At 47.4% G+C, this 20746-nt stretch overlaps 1 protein-coding gene across 3 annotated transcripts in view; it reads right to left on the bottom strand.

Annotated features, from left to right (window-relative positions):
- LOC140393543 (methyltransferase-like protein 27) overlaps positions 1–20746 on the bottom strand; it is a 278746-nt gene that overhangs the window by 223137 nt on the left and 34863 nt on the right. For all 3 annotated transcript variants that reach the window (XM_072479838.1, XM_072479837.1, XM_072479839.1), the window contains 2 exons: positions 683–821; positions 449–541 (listed from right to left, as the gene is read on the bottom strand). In XM_072479838.1, the coding sequence (XP_072335939.1) occupies positions 449–541; positions 683–821 (232 nt within the window). The remainder of the gene's footprint in view (positions 1–448; positions 542–682; positions 822–20746) is intronic.

Here is a 20746-nt window from a genome sequence, read left to right as displayed (position 1 = left end):
ACTGGGAAGACAACCATTTCCTCAAGGACACAGTAAGACTGCAAGCCTTCTGGCAGTAAAGCAGTCTCAGGATACATCAACAGCTGGTACCTGTGAAAACCTGCCCACATTTTGAAGGAAATGAACAATTGCCCTGAGTGTCCAAAATGGTTAGGAGGAGTTATTGGGTTACGGGGATAGGGTGGAAGTGAGGGCTTAAGTGGGTTGGTGCAGACTCGATGGGCCGAATGGTCTCCTTCTGCACTGTATGTTCTATGTTCTAATTTGATTGTAAAACTCACATCCTTCACCTCCTATTTCTGTTTCTGTTTGAAGAGTTACCATCCTAGAATGTTATCTGCCCCCTGTTGTTGTTACCCTGTGGCAGCCATCTTGTTTAGTCGGTACTTCCTGTGGGTGCTGTACTGATGGGCCGAGTGGTCTGACAGGAATGGATCTTTCTGCTCACCTGGTTTGGTGACTCTCAGCATTTCTGGAAGGATGTCCCAGGGAAGGTGTTGTTGAGCCAATCCACCAACAACAATCACTAAATCATAGGAACCTTCAACAATTCAAACAGCAAAAAAGAGGTTTGTTAGACTCTGCAGGAAAACTATTACCTCATATCACAAATTGAGAATAAACAGGCCTGTTCCCTGGGGTCTGCAGGTCTAAATTAGTTGAGGTAGATTCTGTTGGTTACCTGGTTCTATCGGCAGGGGTTCATCTGACGTTAGAATCCAACGTGTCAAACTCTGATACAGGCCTTTGGACTCTGCTATCTTCAACATTCGCTCACTGCCATCGATTCCATGAAAGTTCTTAAATCCCAGTTTCTGCAACTAAAGAAAGCAGACTTTTTCACATTAGGTTTTATTCAGCAAGCCTCTGATTGTCCATTATAATTGTCTCTGGTGGATTTTATCAAGCTTCACATGAAGGGTCGACCGTGTAGCAGTGCCAGAATTTACACAGCTTCACAATATGATCAGCAGGTCAGGACTTGAACACTTGAACCAATTGCAACTAATTGGAAGCAGATTGATGAGAAAAATAAAAGGCGCGATCTAACCAAATTCATTCGAAGTGTGGCAGCGAGTGGAAATTGGCTGGTGTTTCCCGACAGCCGACCTGGCAAGGCTGTCACCGGTATTTAAAGCTAAATGGGGCAATTAATGATGCCCTACTGGCTTCAAGCTGCAAATGACTGTCTCCGGAATATCACGGACGGGATCAGCTCCACGATTCGGTGAAGTCGACCTGGCCGATGGAATCGATTGGGGCCGGCTGTGAAATTCAGTGGGTAATGTCAGCAACATTCCAACGAATCCATAGCCAGTTGGAGGAGTCCCAAAGGCTATGGCTGCAGGAGATGCCGCTGGCAATGCTTGGCACCGAGGCCAACACTGCTAGTGGTGACCACAGTGGGGCACAATGTCAGCAGCATGAATGGTGGTATCCAAGGCGTTGTTCAGTCAGTGATGACCATGACAGTACGGCTCGACAGCATGTCCGAGTCACAGAGGGACACGTCCCTGATGGTGGACCTCCTAAGGTTCCAGGGAGCATGTCCCAGTCTCAGGTAGGCATCGCTGAGGCGAACCAGAAGATGTCCCAATCGCTGAGGGCCATGTCCCAGATGCAGGTGGACATTGACGAGGCACTGCAGAGCATGGCCCGCTCACAGAGGGGCATCGCTGAGGGAATCAACACCATCCTGCAGAAATTGCCAGGGCTGGCAGAGCCAGATGATGCAGGGGTATTCTACACCCAATCAAGCTGTTCCTCTGTCCCGACGTGACCTCCAGGATTCTGCGGGCACTGATTGGGTGGAGGGAGCGCTGGAGGCCGAACCAGAGCCTCCCTACAGGGTGGCGATGGCAGTCCCCAGCTCTCCCAAGTCCACCCTGCCCTGACAGCATCATGTCTCTGGTTCAGCATGCGGAACAGGGTGTCAAGTCAGACGGGGCCCTCCAGCCCCAAACCATCCACAGGACAAGAGAGTGAGAGAAGCCCTCCTCTTCACCAGCATGGGTAAACTCACAAACCGCGGGCCACAGAAGCAGGAGGGGCTGCAACTGGCAGGCACACAGCCGCAAGGTGAAAAACAATTAACAACAATAACATGATATCAAGCATATAATTCCCCACCAGTTAAACATAAGCCAATAACAGTACAAAAGGAAAACAGAAACCATCAGCAACCTGCACGGTTCCCAAACCGAGAGCAGCAAATAGCCACGAAGACAAAAAGTCACCAGTAGGCAATAAAGGCATCCTGACACAACCTCTGAGTTGCAAAGCCGAACCGGGCCGCCGCCCCTCCACTTCTTCTGTGTCGCCAGCTAGTCTCATTGACAAGAGGCACACAGTTCCAGACATAAGTCAATAAACAGTTAAAAGTCAATAAACAAACATTCCAGCAAATATATCAACAAACTGCAAGATCAAACCCTCCTCCAGCTTCAGCCCGGTAGTAGGTCAGCACAAACCTCCCCGTGCCTCATTCCAGGTCAAAAAAAGCAGAAGACCAGTATTTACAGCAGCAGGCAGGCTCCCTCCTCTCTCTCCCTTGATGGCAGCTTCCAGCAGCAGAATTTCAGAACAGGAACAGTCAGTACCTGAGAGGAACTCAAGGGGCGAAATTCTCCCGAAACGGCACGATGTCCGCCGACTGGAACCCAAAATGGCGCCAATCAGACGGGCATCGCGCCGTCCCAAAGGTGCGGAATGCTCCGCATCTTTGGGGGCCGAGCCCCAACATTAAGGGGCTAGGCCGATGCCAGAGGAATTCCCGCTCCGCCAGCTGGCGGAAACGGCCTTTGTTGCCCCGCCAGCTGGCGCGGAAATGACATGTCGGGGCGGCACATGCGCGGGAGCGTCAGCGGCCACTGACAGTTTCCCGCGCATGCGCAGTGGAGGGAGTCTCTCCCGCCTCCGCCATGGTGGAGACCGTGGCGGAGGCGGAAGGGAAAGAGTGCCACCACGGCACAGGCCCACCCGCGGATCGGTGGGCCCCGATCGCGGGCCAGGCCACCGTGGGGGCACCCCCCGGGGCCAGATCGCCCCACGCCCCCCCAGGACCCCGGAGCCCGCCCATGCCGCCTTGTCCCACCGTTCAAAAGGTGGTTTAATCCACTCCGGCGGGACAGGCAATTTATCAGCGGGACTTCGGCCCATCCGGGCCGGAGAATCGAGCGGGGGGGCCCGCCATCCGGCGCGGCGCGATTCCCGCCCCCGCCGAATCTTCGGTGCCGGAGACTTCGGCAACCGGCGGGGGCGGGATTCACGGCAGCCCCCGGCGATTCTCCGACCCGGCGGGGGGTCAGAGAATGACGCCCAAGATGTGGAGATGCCGTTGTTGGACTAAGGTGAGCACAGTAAGAAGTTTTACAACACCAGGTTAAAGTCCAACAGGTTTGTTTCAAATCACTAGCTTTCAGAGCACTGCTCCTTCTTCAGGTGAACCTGAACAGGAACTCAAAGCATAATCTAAATTTTTTTAAAAACTAAATTTGACACAGCATCGATTCTCTTGTCACTCACACAAGTGGGTACATACCACTGCATTAGATGCTGCCACATCTACTTTTGTTAAGTTGTCCTGAAATTGAAGCTTGAAATTGAATCTGAGAAAGCACCTCTTCCCCTTCTTCAGACTGGCAGTAGGTTTTTCACAGCTTTCCTTTGCTTACTTCCAGGATTCAGGAGTAGAAAAGGCAGCCAGCAAACAAAACACTAAAATCTTCAATCAGTCCTGAGTCAAAACAGCAGGAGAGCACAGAGCACACGCAACCTGCAGCCACTTGGGTATATTTTAGTTCAATAACAATTCACATATCACAATAACTATAAAAGTACAAGGGTGGCACAGTGGCACTGTGGTTAGCACTGCTGCCTCACAGCTGCAGGGACCCAGGTTCAATTCCGGCCCTGGGTCACTGTCTATGTGGAGTTTGCACACATATCCCATGTCTGCGTGGGTTTCCTCCAGGTACTCCGATTTCCTCCCACAGTGCAAAGATGCGCAGTGTGTGTAAATTAGCCATTCTAAACTGCCCCTTAATGTCAAAAGGCTAGGTGGTGTTATAAGGTTACGTTGATTGGGCGGAGGAGTGGGCCTAGGCAGGGTGCTCTTTCAGAGGGTCGGTGTGGACTCGATGGGCCAAATGAATTTTTTTTGCATTGTAGGGATACTATGAAATGGCACTGTACGATACACAAATCAAAATAATAAAACATCAGGACAAATGCAAAACCTTAACAGTGTAACAACTCAAAAAAAAACAAAGACACATTAAAAAAGAACCAAACAACAGTACAAAGGAGGTACCAGCATCTGAATCAACCCGCCACTCCCTCCCCTTCCCACAGCTCCCAGCAGCAGACCAGCCAGAAATTCACACTGTATATATAATTGTTTCAGGCGAATTGCTGGCAACATAAATATGAAAATGTTGCAAAGCCAGCACCAAGCTCAAAGCCTCCTTCTCATTCATTGAATACTTCCTCTGGTAATTATTCAATTTCTTTGAAAAATAACCGAAAGGCCGTTCTATTCATAGATTTTCATAGAATTTACAGTGCAGAAGGAGGCCATTCGGCCCATCGAGTCTGCACCGGCTCTTGGAAAGAGCACCTTACCCTATCCCCATAACACAGTATCCCCACCCAACACTAAGGGCAATTTTGGACACTAAGGGCAATTTATCATGGCCAATCCACCTAACCTGCACATCTTTGGACTGTGGGAGGAAACCGGAGCACCCGGAGGAAACCCACGCACACACGGGGAGGATGTGCAGACTCCGCACAGACAGTGATCCTTCGCTGTCTTCTTGCAAGAGCACAGCACCTATGCCCACATCACTCGCATCGGCAGCCACTTTGAATGGTTTTGTGTAATTTGGGGTGGCCAACACAGGAGCATTGGTTAACACAGTCTTCAGGCCGTCAAATAACTTTTGACACTCCGCCGTCCACTGAAATTTGCTACGCTTATTCAGCAAGTCCGCCAGTGGAGCAACTACGCTGCTACAATTTGGCATAAATTGTCAGTAAAATCCACTCATGCCAAGAAATCGCATTATTTCCCGTTGTGTCGCGGGTATTGGAAACTCCACAATAACTTTTGTTTTCACATCCTGTGGGACCTTTCGACCCTGTCCAATTGTATGGCCAAGGAACGTAACTTGGGCTTTTCCAAATTCACTTTTGGCTAGGTTTACCACCAAACCCACCTCCTGAAGTCGATCGAATAACTCCATCAGATGCTTCAAATGTTCTTTCCATGTCTGGCTGAAAATTACCAGATCGGCGATGTATACTGCACAATTGGGTAATCCTAAAACAACTTTGTTGGTTCACAGTTGAAATGTGGCTGGGGCGTTTTTCTTGCCAAACAACTTTGAATTGGTATATACCATCTGGAGTCACAAAAGCTGAAATCTCCTTCGCCCTTTCGGATAAAGGTACCTGCCTGTAACCTTTAAGTAAATCCAGTTTGGAAATAAAAGCTGATTGTCTCACCTTCTCAATGCAATCCCCCAAGAAAGGGATCGGATAAGAGCCTGTTCTTGTAGCTGCATTAACCTTTCTATAGGCCACACACAATCGTTGGGTACCATCTGGTTTCGGTACCATAATTATGGGTGAGCTCCATTGGCTGCAACCCACTTTAATTATACCATTTTTAAGCATACTTTCAATTTCTTTGTTAACCTGTGCCAATTTTAAAGGGTTAAGTCTGTATGGATGTTGTTTAATTGGAACAGCATTTCCCACATCTACATCATGTATAGCCATTTTAGTACTTCACAATTTATTTCCACGAACTTGCACATGTGATATTAATAATTCTTTCAGGTCAGTTTGTTTTTCCTCTGGAAGGTAATTCAACAATTTATCCCTATTTGTGACATCCTCGTTATCCAATTTAAGTTGAGGAATGTCAAATTCAGAGTCATCTGGATTTGGTTCTCTACTTTGAGTTAGAATCACTAAAACCTCCTCCTTTTTCTCTCCTTCCCTTTCAAAGTACCTTTTAAGCATATTCACATGACACACTCGGTGAGTTTTCCTTCTATCTGCCGTTCTTACCGCATAATTCACCTCACCTCATTTCCGTTTAATCCGATAAGGTCCACAAAACCTTGTTTTTAAAGGTTCACCTACCACTCGCAACAATACTAAAACTTTATCTCCACAGGCAAAAATACAAACATTCGCTTTCTTGTCCGCTACCCGTTTCATCACATGTGGGGCAACTTTTAAATGTTGTCTCGCCAATTCACCTGCTCTATTTAATTGTTCCCTAAATTTTGACACATAATCCAATCATGTAATTTCAGAATGCTCACTCACCAATTTCTCCTTAATCAATTCAATTGGTCCTCTAACCTCATGATCAAAAATGAGTTCAAAAGGACTGAACTTGGTTCACTCATTAGGTGCATCCCTAATTGCAAACAGTACAAATGGAATTCCTTTATCCCAATCCTCTGGATAATCTTGACAATAAGCCCTCAACATTGTCTTTAACATCTGATGCCACCTTTCTAACGCTCCCTGCGATTCTGGATGGTACGCAGTTGATTCAAATTGTTTTACTCCAAAGCTATCCATCACTTTCTTGAATAACCTTGAGGTAAAATTTGATACTTGATCCGATTGTATTTCTGTGGGTAGACCACATCTAGTAATGAATTTCAGTAACTCCTCCACAATCTTTTTATTTTTATTTTCATTTATTTTAAAATTTAGATTACCCAATTATTTTTTCCAATTAAGCGGCAATTTAGCGTGGCCAATCCTCCGACTCGGCACATTTTTGGGTTGTGGGGGCGAAACTCACGCAGACACGGGGAGAATGTGCAAACTCCACACGGACAGTGACCCAGAGCCGGGATCGAACCTGGGACTTCAGTGCCGTGAGGCAGCTATGCTAACCACCGCACCACCGTGCTGTCCTCACAATCTTTTTAGCTGTGGTATTGCGTATTGGAATGGCCTCTGGAAACCTAGTATACACATCCATTATTCTGATATGGTACGACCAAAATAACGGCATGATGGGAAAACTGGTCAATGGGAAGACTGGTCAAAAAGTTTGATACAATGTAAGAAATGCTGCCTGAACCATTTCAGACCCCTGTAAGACTAATAAGGCCGACTCTGCATAACCTGAAGTATGAATAAGATCAGAGAAGGTCAAACCATTCCAAAATACCGGACCTCGGCAACTCCTGATAAGACTAACTCGTCATAACCATGGGCCGTAGGAATAAGACAAGATAAGGTCAGGAAGAAATAAGTCTCCTCCGACCTCTCAATGTTCCCTCCAAGGACAAGATAATGGTATGAGTGATGCGACAAAGAGCCCAATAAATTCAGCAGGGTTGCTTCCGTTTTTACTTCGGATCGAATTCCTTACTAAGCTGTAGTCATGCAATCTTGATAATGATAATGTATAAATACTGAACTGATTTTCTGTAAAAGCGCGGACTTGAGAAGGAATCAGCAGTTTCACTAACTACTCTCTGACCTCAAGTTTCAACCATTACTGCATGCAGTCTCTTTGTAAATAAAGCCTTGTTATTTTGTCTTAACGAGCGTTGTTGAATCTTTCTACTACAGAAGCAGGAAAATGTTGACTACAACATTATAGTCAAAAGATATTGATTCGCACTTTTCGCTTTAGGAAGTGGTCCTATGCAATCAATTAAGACACTTGTGAAAAGTTCCTCAAATGCTGGAATGGGTATTAAGGGCACTGGTTTTATCACTGCTTGAGGTTTCCTTATCACTTGACATGTGTGACATGACCAACAAAATTTAACTACATCTTTATGTTGTCCAGGCCAATAAAAATGTTTTTGTATTGTAGCTTGAGTTTTCCTTCCTCCCAAATGACCCTCTACTGGAACCTCATGTGCAACTCGCAACACCTCCTTTCTATACCCTACCGGCAATACCACTTGATGAACTTCTGCCCACTTTTCATCTGCTTGCATATGTCAAGGTCCTCATTTCCTCATTGAGACATCATTTTAAGGTAATAACATTCTTGTATACACTTAGATTCCTCTTCCGTGTATGCTTTCTGATACATCTGTATCTGTTGTTACTCCCCCAATTTTCCTGAACTAAAAATATTTGCCTCATCCTCCATCTGTTCTTGTTCTTTTTCAACCATCTGATCAAAAAACGTTTCTGATAAATGAACTTTAGCTTTATCCTCACTCTTTAATTTCTCCTCTTGTCTTAACCTGTGAGTTTGCGACCGGAAAGTCACAGGTTACACCTGTGTTAAAGCTTTGACAAAGAGTCATCGGACTCGAAACGTTAGCTCTTTTCTCTCACTACAGATGCTGCCAGACCTGCTGAGATTTTCCAGCATTTTCTCTTTCGTTTCACTATATTCCAAGTGCAGCCTAACTAAGGTTTTATACAGCTGCAGCATAACTTGCCAATTTTTATAGTCAATACCCTGGCCAATGAAGGCACGCATGCCGTATGCTTTAATGACCACCTTCTCCACCTGCATTGCCACTTTCAGTGACCTGTGGACCCAGATCCCTCTTTCTGTCAATCCTCTTAAGGGTTCGGCCATTTGCTGTATATTTCCTACCTGTGTTAAACCTTCCAAAATGCTTTACCTCGCATTTGTCCAGATTAAACTCCGTTTTCCAACTCTCTGCCCAAGTCTCTAACCAATCTATATCCAGCTGTATCCTCTGACAATCCTCATCACTATCTGCAAATCAACCAACATTTGTGTCATCCGTAAACTTCCAAATCAGGCCAGTTACATTTTCCTCCAAATCATTCATATATACTACAAACAGCAAAGATTCTCGCACTGATCCCAGTGGAACACCACTAGTCACACGCCTCCATTAACAAAAGCACCCTTCCACCTCTACCCTATCTTCTATGATTGAGCCAGTTCTGTATCTATCTTGCCATCTCACCTCTGATCCCATGTGAATTCACCTTCTGTAGCAGCCTGCCATGAGGGACCTTGTCAAAGACCTTACTGAAGTCCATGTAGGCATCATTCACTGCCCTACCTTCATCAATCATCTTCATCACTTTCTCGGAAAACTCGATCAAGTTTGTAAGACACGACCTCCTGTTCACAAAACCATGCTGCTCCTCGCTGATATGTCCACTTGCTTACAAATGGGAGTAAATCATGTCTCGATGAATCCTCTCCCAATAATTTTCCTACCACTGATGTAAGGCTGACCGGCCTGTAATTTACTGGATTATCCGTGCTACTCTTCTTAAACAAAGGAACAAAATTAACGATTCTTCAGTACAACATCACCCAGTGAGTGTGCCACGTTCCCCTGGGACTGGGCCCCCTCCCTCTGGGCCTGTGCCACATCACCCAGTGAGTGTGCCATGTCCCTCTGGGCCTGGGCCAACTCTCTCTGCAATGTGCCACATCACCCAGTGACTAGGCCACCTGCTTCTGTGACTGGCTCAGGTTGGCCAGTGCCTGGGCAATGCCACCAAAGCCCTCAGCCATGACCCTCTGTGACTGAGCCAAGCTTTGACGCGTAGCTGCAATGTCCAGGAGAAACGCCGGGAGCGAGAGAAGACCGGAGAGGGACTGTTGGATCTGCAGCACCTCACCCCAGTGCAGCGGCGGGCACTGGACCGGGTCGGTGGGCCCAGAGAGAGGGCTGTCGCTGAGGCGGAGGTCAGCATCGGGCAAGCAAGTGAACCGCCGCTGAGTTGCAGTTCCCATGGCATGTGTGGCACCACTCCCTTACCGCTTCCTCATCACCCCCACACCAACCCTCTCCGCTGCCACACCATCCCCTTGCCATCTAATCGCACGATCCAATCATGTGTCATATCTTGTGTTTCATCTGGAGGGCCCTTCTGGTGCTCTCCAGCCCCCAAACCCAAGTGGATAGCAGCAGTGTGGAGGACAGGAACACTGATGAGAGCCCCAGGCTTCAGCCTGAGGCACCCCGGAACACCAGTCCGGGGACAACACTGACTTCCTGTTTCCATCACCCTCCACCATCCCAAAGACACTCATCTCGGTTGGGTATGTTGGTAAAAGGGCTTCTGGTGCACCACCTGGTGAGGCAGGTTGAAATCACGGAGGGGTTGCAAGGTTCTTGGGGGGGGGGGGTTGGAGGTGGCACGGGGGGGTGGTCATGGAAGTGCGTTGTTGGCCTGGTGTTCATCCTCCTCCTCCAGCACACGTTCCTCTGCTGCGTGATGTTGTGGAGGATGCAGCAGGCCACCACGATGTGGGAGACTCTCCTAACCTTATACTGGAGAACCTAAACCGCATCTTCAGGATGCCAAAGCACCGCTCGATCATGCCTCTGGTCAAGGCATGAACGTCGTTGTAGTGGCTCACCCAGGTCTGCGCCTCGAAGAGATCAGAACCGTTGCATGTGCCAGGGTGAAGTCGTCGTGCATATTGCCCGGGTATCAGGTGCAGGCGTGCATGATGTGGATCTCATGGTCACACACCAGCTGCTCGTTCATCGAGCGGAATCCCTTTCAGTTTGTGAAGACCGGCCTGTCATGAGCCGGTGCTCGTCGGGGACATATATCCCATCAATCACCCCCTTGACCCGGGGCATCTCGGCGATGGTGGTGGACCCCGCTTGTCCGAGCATCTTTGTGGGCTCGGTCCACACTAAATTTGATGTATTGTGCCGACTGGGCATATAGGGCCTCCGTGACGGCACGGGTGCACCTGTGCACCAAGGTCTGTGAGATCCCGGACACATCCCCATTTGGCGCCTGGAGGGACCCCAGGGCATAAACGTTCAGTGCAACCGTCACCTTGATGGCCACTGGGAGCGGGTGTCCTCCCCCACACTCCCGCGATGCCAGGTGCGCCATGATCTGGCAGATATGTCACACTGCCCCCCTGCTCAGCCAAAGTCTTCAATGCATGCCTGGTCCAGTAGGTCCTCGAATGCCAGGCATTGCCAGTACACACGAGGCCTGATGCGGCCTCCTTCCCACCTCCTCCTTGGCCTGCTGAGCTGTTGGCTCGCCATCCTACCGGCTGCCTCCTGTTCCCCTGGGGCAGGCTCCGCTGCAGCAGGGTCCACCTCGAGCAGCTCCAGCTAGTACAGCCTCAGTGCATTCTCCAGGGCTGTGGCGATTAGGATCAAGACCACCATTCCTGGTTGGATTCTGAAGTTCATTGTCTGTTGGGGTGAAAGTCAGACATGTCAGGATGCTGTGTACTCCCATGCCCAACCAGGTCCACCGGGTCACACGGTGGCCGCAGCCTGCACAGCACACACTGTCCCCCGGAGGTCTCCTTCCCTCCCTCATCCCCACACCCACACCCGGCCTTTCCCCCAGGGACCCTTCCCATTACACACCAGGTCCTGTCTGTGTCCAGCACTGTGGGGGTAATCTGGCCATGGCGCCAGTCCCTGCTGCTAGGGGTGCCGTTAGCTGGCCCTGCAGTCCCCGCACGGTGCCCTCCTGCAGGTGCCCCTGTGAGCAATGTGCTTTGCTGGGCCACGTTCTGTCCTGCTGGTGGGTGGCAACCAATTGTGGGGGATGGGGGAGTTGGTGGGGTGGGGGTGAAATACGGGGGTGGTGGGGTGGGGGGCACCTATACAGCCGGTGTCACTTTGTGAAATCACGGGCCATGGTGTGAGGTCAGTGGGGTGTGCAGCAAGATGGCAACCGTGGCAATGGCGATCCTTGCCTGGACCCCTGATCCAATGGGAGGGCCACCATGACCCCACTGCCCACTCCCTGGTCAACCCCCATTTACCCCCACCCCCCCACCCCCAGGGCATGGCAGATGTTGTCCTTATCACCCCACCAACCCTCCGTGTGACTCGACTCGCAGCCCACGATCGCGCCTCTGTATGCCCCACCTCCCATCTCTCCCTCATCAGCCACAGCGCCTCTTTCCCAATTTTTAAAACCACAAGCGAAATACGCCGTCGATAATTCCTCCCAGAATACCGAGTCAGGCCCGCTAATGATATGCGGACAATGTTTACTGTACGTGTGGAGTAGAATACATTGATAATAATAATCTTTATTATTGTCAAGGTAGGCTTACATTAACACTGCAATGAAGTTACTGTGAAAATCCCCAAGTCGCCATACACCGGCGCCTGTTCGGAATACACCACGTCTTTTGGGATTTGTGGGAGGAAATTGGAGCACCTGAGGAAACCCACGCAGACACTGGGAGAATATGCAGACCCCGCACAAACTGTGATCAAAGCGGGAATCGAACCCGGGACCCTGACACTATGAAGCAACAGTGCTAACCACTGTGCTACCGTGCCACCCAATGTTTCAGTTGAGTCACCGGAGCATGGCATTCTGACTGATGCCTGGCACCAACGACAATTTTGGCCTCACGACCAATTCTCCACCCAATTGTCTTTTCCAAGTTCAGCGTCGGCCAACGGAGAATTTGGAGGATGATCAGTCTGCTTGTGAATGTGACTGATAGATTATTGATTTATTGATTCATTGATTTATTAATGATTTTAGGTACTGATTGAGTGCACAGCTAAAGAGTGGAATTATTCAACATGCCATGACTGTGAAAAGATAATCATTGTTTCCGATACCAAATTAACTATTGAACTTTAGGGTTTGTCTGCAGAAATTTCGACATTGTTTCAACTAATGATCAATATAATGAATAGACTATTGTATTTCAGTGCATTTAGCAATAAGAATGTATCAACTAATTAGTTACAGCAAGGTCTATGCCCAGCAGTGCGTGAGAATCCTATTCTCATGAGACTGCGCATGTAGACACTGAATTATTCTTTTTTTATATATAAATTTAGAGTATCCAATTTATTTTTTCCAATTAAGGGGCAATTTACCTTGGCCAATCCACCTACACTGCACATCTTTTGGGTTGTAGGGGTGCAAACACGGGGAGAGAGAATGTGCAAACTCCACACGGACAGTGACCCAAAGCCGGGATCGAACCTGGGGCTTCGGCGTCGTGAGGCAACTAACCACTTGCGCCACCTTGCTGCCCTGACACCTCTGTTTGAACCAATCAGGAGTTTTCAGTTGAGAATTAGAAACCAATGAGAGCAAATGAGGGATTAGACCACCGATAAGGATTCCCTTAAAGTAAGACCCCTTGGCCGAGGTTAGCCTTCTGACTTTCTGAATTCCTGAATCATCCCATTCGTTTATTTTAAAAGTGATTTCTCTATGCTTTTATGATCAATGATTTCCTTTACCATGTATTTGATCAACTCATGTATTGTTTGCTATTTTGTTTCTAAGTTTTGATTTAGTTCGTATGTAAGTGTATTGAAGTGAATAATATGGCCACCTAAAATGGCGTCCAGCAAAGGACACTGGGAAAAGTGGCCAAGTTCAGGGACAAACAGGCTGCAGCTTGCAAATAAACAAAAACCTGCAGCTCAGACTTTTCTAACAGCCCAGGAAAAAGGGCATTGAAAGGCTATCCCGCGACAATGGGCTTAAATGGAAATTGAATTAAATGGCAGACTCTGTGGCGTCTGTTTCCTTATTTGGGAAGGCCTACGTGCCTCGGACAGTATGGACATGCCCCGCAATCAAGGTAGTGGATTGTAATTGGACATTATCGATTAGGGTGATAGAGCTCTCATCGATGGATTGGGTATTCACCTGGGACCGCCCAAATGGGCGCAAAAAATCTTGTGGATAAAAGATGCTGCGCAGTCCACCACTCGCTCTCTCAACTGCAGCTTTCAACAGCCACCAACAACGGTAACCCTTCACCGGCCAAGAGGAAAGTCATCCACGCCATCGATGGAAGGACCAGAGCCAAGGACAAAAGCGACGAGCAACGGACTTCCAACACAGCCAGACAACGGATCCCAGATAAGGCCATATCTACCTGGTATTTGCCAGTCACTTGGAAGTTACGTTCAGGTTTTTTTCGTGTGTATTAGCTTAGAGTTCACCTTGATGTGTGTGTGATTGACTACTGTTAACAATTTGTGAATAAAAGTATTATTGTACAAAACAAATTGTGGGCATTTGTCTGTCGTATACGGGTTAAAGACACGCTGTGGTTTAGGCACAACAATAATCAAAAATAAAGTTGCATTTTGACACCTCCAATCAACCGGACAATCATCTCTTATTAGGAGATAAAATATGAGCTCCTACAGTGGCACAAAGTCTGAGCTACAATAGTATGTTTCTTCACCTACACATTAAAACTCCCTCGGGCAAACATTCCACCTCACAGTGTAGATTAAGATAAAGCTGTTGGACTAGAACCACTCGTCAGATCTGACGACAGGTAACCGTGAAAAGCAAGTTTCTACTCGACTGGGTAATGAGAGGCAGCTTCACAGAGATTCCCTGTTATACAACCCCTGGCTAGCGAGCAACTAAGCTTGACTCAGAATTTTCACAGAGCATCTTTGTCTTGCTTTTCCCCAAGTCCCTTGGGCAGAGCTTTGGAACTTGCTGTTACTTGAAGAGTCTGGTTTTTAAAAATGCATTGAAAAAACTACTTGGAGCCGCATGATGAAATAAATTAAAGAATGGGGTAAAGAGGAGAAAATAGTTTGTCGAGAATGTAAGGCACTTATTCAGGGATGAAAAAAAAATCGGCTTTAATTTCTCTCTGGCACTTATAAGAATGACTGCTCAACTGTATGTGATTTCATTCTTGTATCGAGGTCAAGCAAATAGACCCGTTTCTACAATCCAGGAATGGGTTAGAAACTGTTCCTTTTGTTCGCAAAGTTGAATCTGAATGCGAATGCAAATCTTAAATTTACTTTCAGGTTTGTAACATTTTGTATCAGGATTGAACAGAAATTTTTAAAATATGATACTTCCAAAGGACAATGGTCCCTTGATGATATAAGGAAAGTTTGGGGAAAAGCTACCCGTTTGAGAAATAAAGACCAGACCAAATGGTCCCTGATTGTAATGAGCCAGTTCCGAAGGATAAATGAGACCATAGCAAGTACCAACTATGATTGTGAAATAAAAAAACCAAAAGGAGCAATTACGGGCAGTTGGTGAAGAGCTAAAGAGAGAAAAGCCCAAGCTCGAAAAGCCAGAAAATTTAGAGCAAGAAGTTGCCAGACTTAAACGTGAAGTCTATGAGTTGAATTTATCGAAAATGAGTTACGATTAGGAAAAAAAGAGTTAGCGTTGGAAAATGTGAAGCTTAAAATGGAAGTATCAGGACTTCTGATTCAGAATAGGGAACTGAAAGGTCAGATACCGGAGGAACTCCTGACCTGGGGGAATGTCTGTTCAATGTGCCCTCAACACCATGCGACTGAGGCCCATCCCTGAAACAGTAGATTTGATCCCAGAAGCCCAGCCTTTTCCTCCACCTCTCCCAGTTTGTGAGGTATTACAGACTGCTCCTAACGTAAGACAGTCCGCCCCAATGAGAAAGAAGTTAGCCGTAACCGCAAGCCCTTCCGCGGAAGCTTCACTTCATGTGGAAGTAAAAATAAATAAATAATAAGCATTCGAAAAAGAAATCACCAAAAGGGGCCACAGAATCCGAGTTTGTAACTGAGTCGGAATCCTCGGAATCCTAGCGCGACTCTGGTGAAGAGATGAATCAGGAGGAGGAAATACCCCAAAAGATAAAACAAAGCCCCGAAGGACTCAAGGCATATGGTTAGCCTCTGAAAGTCAAAGAGGTATAAGGCCAAAGGTCTATGGCATAAGGTCACAATGCATTGAAAAAACTAAGAATAACCTCGAGAGATGGGGACCAAAGAATTACCCGAGCCAAATATGTCCAACAGTTGGTCCACAAACCAGTTGATCCGGAAAAGATTGAGAGATTGTCTAAAGAATTACCTAATCCCAAGAAGGGGGGTATGGGGACATGGGAAGGCCTTGAGCGATTCTGACATATTTACAATCTCCACCCGTTGGACAATGTCAAAGTTTTGGCAGTAATGATTCCTAATCACAGCGGACAGCTTTCTAGAGAGGTTAAAGAAGCACTAGGGGATGACGAACAACAGCTAGAAGAGGGAAGGGCTGTAGTTAAGCAATGGCTGTTAAAGTATAACCTGCCAAAAGCTGATTGGACAAAGGTTACCGCTTGTATTCAGAAGACAGAGGAAGTATCAGAATATGAAGAAAGGTTGAGGAAAGTATGGATAGAGCACTCAGGATTTGAATTGCCGAAGGGACAGGACACTTGGGACACAGGTACGGCCCACTGTCATCGCCCAGAGAAATGTATTAACGAGAGCCGTACGGAGAAATGTATATGCCTCCGTCTCCTCCCATCTCTGCTCCCATCTCTACTCCTCTATCTCATCCACTGTCACCATACAGAGAGTCTGCATACAGGCCCGAAAAGGAGCTGGTATAGTGGATACATTCAAGAAATTATCACTGCAGCGACAGGCTGTCAGCTATCAAAAAATTAGAAAAGCCCGTCCTCAGTCTCCCTAACCCTGCCTCTCTTCACTCTTTGATTGACAACAGGAGGGATGGGTTATATGTATTATTGAGGGTGGGCGGTAAAGACGTATCTTTGGGATACAGGAGCAGAGTTAACATGTGTTCCTCTTGAATGTGCAAAATTGTCTCCTTTGGATCACAAAAAAAACTGCAGCCCATGGTTTAGGGGTCGATACACTGATCATCAAAATAACATGAATTGATTTCTCCAGTCTGGATAGGCCCAGTGGACCAGGCCATTCTGGGTCAGGATATTCTAGCCTAAATTCTTCTTTAAACTTTGAAAATGGAAAAGTAACATGGTCAATTTGAACCTTCAGGAGGATCAGCTTTATGATCATCCAATGTGGGCCAAAGATAAGAATGATTGTGGCCTACTGAACATGGAACCGGCATCATTCACTGGAACTGCCCCACCATGTACCAAACAATATCCTATCGCCCCGTCCTCAATTGAAGGAATTCGGCCTATTGTTATGGGTCAGGGTTTAGAGAATCCCAAAGTGTATCATGGAGTTCACCTGACCCACAACTTTTAATAGATTGTGCTATGGGGAGCACACGGCTCACTCTACAGGTATGGTATAGCAGGAAATAGACCAGTGGTTTTTAAAACAAAACAATGTTTATTCTATGAACTCAAGTTAACCTTTCTAAAACAAACAGTGAACATCTTAGCAACCAGTAAATCAAATACACCCCCCCCCAAAGAATACAACACTAAGTAATCTGTATGCTGTTTTCTTAACATCCAAAAGACTTAACAAACCTCCAAACAGGAGCACATTCAAGATTGAAAACATTTATACTTCTTCTGAATTCACTAAATGATCCATAGATAGTTTTTTGGATGGCAGAGATCAACAGCAGTGCAGCTCACAGACACACCCAAGCTTTCTCAAACTGAAACTTAAAAGCAGAACCAGAGCTCAGCTCCACCCACACTCTGACAGCACTGCAGTAACATGAGCAGCTCCATTTCTTGAAGGTACGTTTCTTAAACACCCATTTCTTAAAGGGTACTCTCACGTGACACTATAGTAAAGCAACTAGAGGACAGGAGGGTATTGATCAAAACACACAGCTCATTGAATAGCTCAATTTGGCCTGTAAAAAACGCAAATGGTATAAGGCGCCTCACCATTGACTACAGCAAGGCAACTTGTGTATTGCTAAGAAAGCCCCTTTGGTGGCTGACCCTTCCACCATTTTTAATGCCCTAACACCAGAATTCAAATGGTTTTCAGTTATAGACATGGCCAGTGGCTTTTGGTCGGTACCACTAGGTACAACCATAGTTTACCTTTACCATTCAACAGCAACAGTACACCTGGATAAGACTACCACAGGGTTTTCATAATAGTCCAACTGCATTTCACATGGTCTTCCAAAACCATTTAAAGGAATTTCCTGAGTTGCCCTTCACCATTATCCAGTATGTAGATGACATTCTGTTCACCACCATTAAAGAATAGGATCATGAGAAAGATTTACGTGTTCTTCTGGACCATCTCAGCTGGAGGGAACATAAGCCAGCATGGCCAAAGCACAAATCGCTCAACATGAAGTTATCTATTTAGGTCAGAAGATTTCAAAGGGTAAAAGAGAACTTACCCAAGACAGGACACAGGCAATTCGTGCTGGAGAAGAGCCCACCACTGTCCAGAAAGTGAGATTTTTGGGGGGTTTGTGTGTTTGTGTAACTTTAACAGAAGTTGGATTGATTCATACACACAGTTAGCACAACCATTGAATGACCTCTTAAATGGAAATCGGAAACCATCCTTACAACAGAACAGAAAAAGCCTTTGTGAATCGGAAACAGGCCTTGTGTTTAGCACCAGCTCTAGGAATTCCAAATATCGGGAAACCATTTACCTTATTTCTTCATGAGAAAGAATTATATGTGACAGCAATCTTAGCACAGGAACATGGGGACCAACAGAGACCAACTGGGTACTATTCAGTCGTCCTTGGATTGGGAAGTTGCCTAAGAGCCATAGAGGCAACATATAAAGCTATAATAGTGACTGCAACCATTGTCCTAGATCAAAAACTGACCATTAAATGCCCTCATACAGTTCATGCGTTACTTTCAATGAATAGAGTCACAAAAGTCACCTCAGACAGATGGACAACATGGAAGCCCGTGACCTCCATTTCCAAAAGGCAAGCCCGGTAAATCCATCATCTATGCTCCCACTTCCCGAGGAGCAAAAGGGGGGAGGAGAAGAACATGACCGTGTTCAGATTACAGAGGAAATGGAGGAGGCGCGCCTGATAGAAGATCTATTACAAACCCCAGGCTTAGTTTTGTTTCCAGATGGGTCCCTGTGATGTTCTCTGCTTTCTTGATAAGAATGGCTTTGATGTGTAGAGTTCAACAAACAACGTCAAGCTATGTTGATGAACAAAGCTAATTTATTAACAGTACAAAGGTTGCGAAATAAACTATGTTATAACTCTAGCTATAGATCTCCTGAAAATACTACACTCTCTCACTCCTAAACACCTTCTCTCAGAATTAAGGGTGTCACGTGATCTACGTGACTGCTCTTCATCACCAGTTGGTGGTTAGATGTATTTACATAAAATTGTTAACCCTTAATTCACCATATAATATCCAGACTGTCACTGTCCCCTTTTGTTGAAAATGGCATTCGGAAAGCAGGAAGGGCAGTCACGAGCCTGTACACCATTGTGGTAAAGGGAAGTTTGCCCTCAGGTACATCAGCCCAACCAGCTGAGCTAAGGACCCTTGCCCAAGCATGTCATGTGGCAAGAGATCAAACAGCTAACATCTATACAGATTCAAGGTATGGTTTTGGAGTAACTCATGACTTTGGTCACGTATGGAAGAAAAGGATTCCTCGCCACCGCAGGAACACCTATTCGAAATGGGAACGAGGTACAGGATCTCCGAGAATCCTTAAAACTACCAAACGAAGTTGCCATTCTGAAATGCAAGGCCCACACTAAAGAAGACACCGCAGAAGCACAAGGAAACACCTTTACAGATCAGGCTGTGAAAGAAGCCTCCTTACAATGCAATCCTCCAGAGGAACCGAAACAAATCTACAGATTGGGGGTGTGCAGCCTGCTACAAGATCTACGTAAAATGCAGAGTGGGTTTTCACGAGAAGAAAAATGTATTTGGATGGAAGTAGATATCAAATTCTGTCAGGTTTGCATTTGGAGACAAGCCGAGACCAACAGACCAGTTGCACCACAGTCACTGATGCCCTATTTGGCCCAACTGATCCACTCATGGGGACCGAACAGATCAACATCCCTCAACAGATGTTGGCTCGCTCCAGAAGAGTTGGTGGGGTCAAGGATTCAAGAAACATGCCCAGGTGGTAGCAGACCGTTGTGTCACCAGTCAGAAGAACAATTCAGGACCTATAATATTCATGCGTCGGTTAAGAGGTTCTGCCCCTGCAGGACCATTTCAGCATATGCAGGTCAATTGCATTACCCTTCCGCCATGTCAGGGATGCACTGACATCCTGATAATAGTGGACAGGTTTCCAGATGGAGAGAGGCCTTCCCGGCCAGAAGAGCTACAGTCAGCCACACGACTAAGGTTTTATGCAAATACTATGGCCGGGATTCTCTGAGCCTACGCGCCGCAATCGCCCTCGGTGCAGGGGCGGAGAATGGGGCGATGTCCCCATGCCCGGGTGAAAACAGGCGCAAATCACTCTGGACTTACCTGGTGGAAGTCCAGAGTGCTTCTCCATTTTGCAGGGGGCTAGCAGGGCCCCGGAGTAATCCACGCAGCTCTGGCTGCCGATACGGGGCCCTGCACTTCTGGCCGCATGCGCGCGGCAACATGGCGGACCCACACAGAGGACCGGCCCCGACAATATAGGCCCCTCCCAGATCACGCGGGCGATCGGGTCCGACGCCACTCCTGCGATTCACCGAGGACCGAAGCGGCGCCAGTTGGGGGCCATTGAAAGAGGCCTCCGCGACGATTCTCCACCGGCAACTGGCCGAGTTCCCGCCGGCATGGTTCACTCATTGTTCCACCCGACGGGGCCTTGGAGTGGCGGTTGCAGACTCAGTCTACGGCCCCCCTGGTGGGGAGGCAGGGGGTTCCTTCAGTGGAGGGTGGGGGGCCTCCAGGACGGCCCGGCGCGCGATCGGGGGCCACCGATCAGCAGGCCCGCGTGATCTGGGAGGGGCCTGTATTGTCAGGGCTGGTCCGCTGTGTGGGTCCGCCATGTTGCCGCGCGCATGCGGCCAGAAGTGCAGGGCCCCGTATCGGCAGCCAGAGCTGCGTGGAGTACTCCGGGGCCCTGCTCGCCCCCTG

Source organism: Scyliorhinus torazame, chromosome 17 (genome assembly GCF_047496885.1).
Source record: "Scyliorhinus torazame isolate Kashiwa2021f chromosome 17, sScyTor2.1, whole genome shotgun sequence".
Taxonomy (NCBI): Eukaryota; Metazoa; Chordata; class Chondrichthyes; order Carcharhiniformes; family Scyliorhinidae; genus Scyliorhinus; species Scyliorhinus torazame.
Note: the sequence above shows the minus strand (reverse complement) of the source record. Positions and strands in the feature narration are given on the sequence as shown.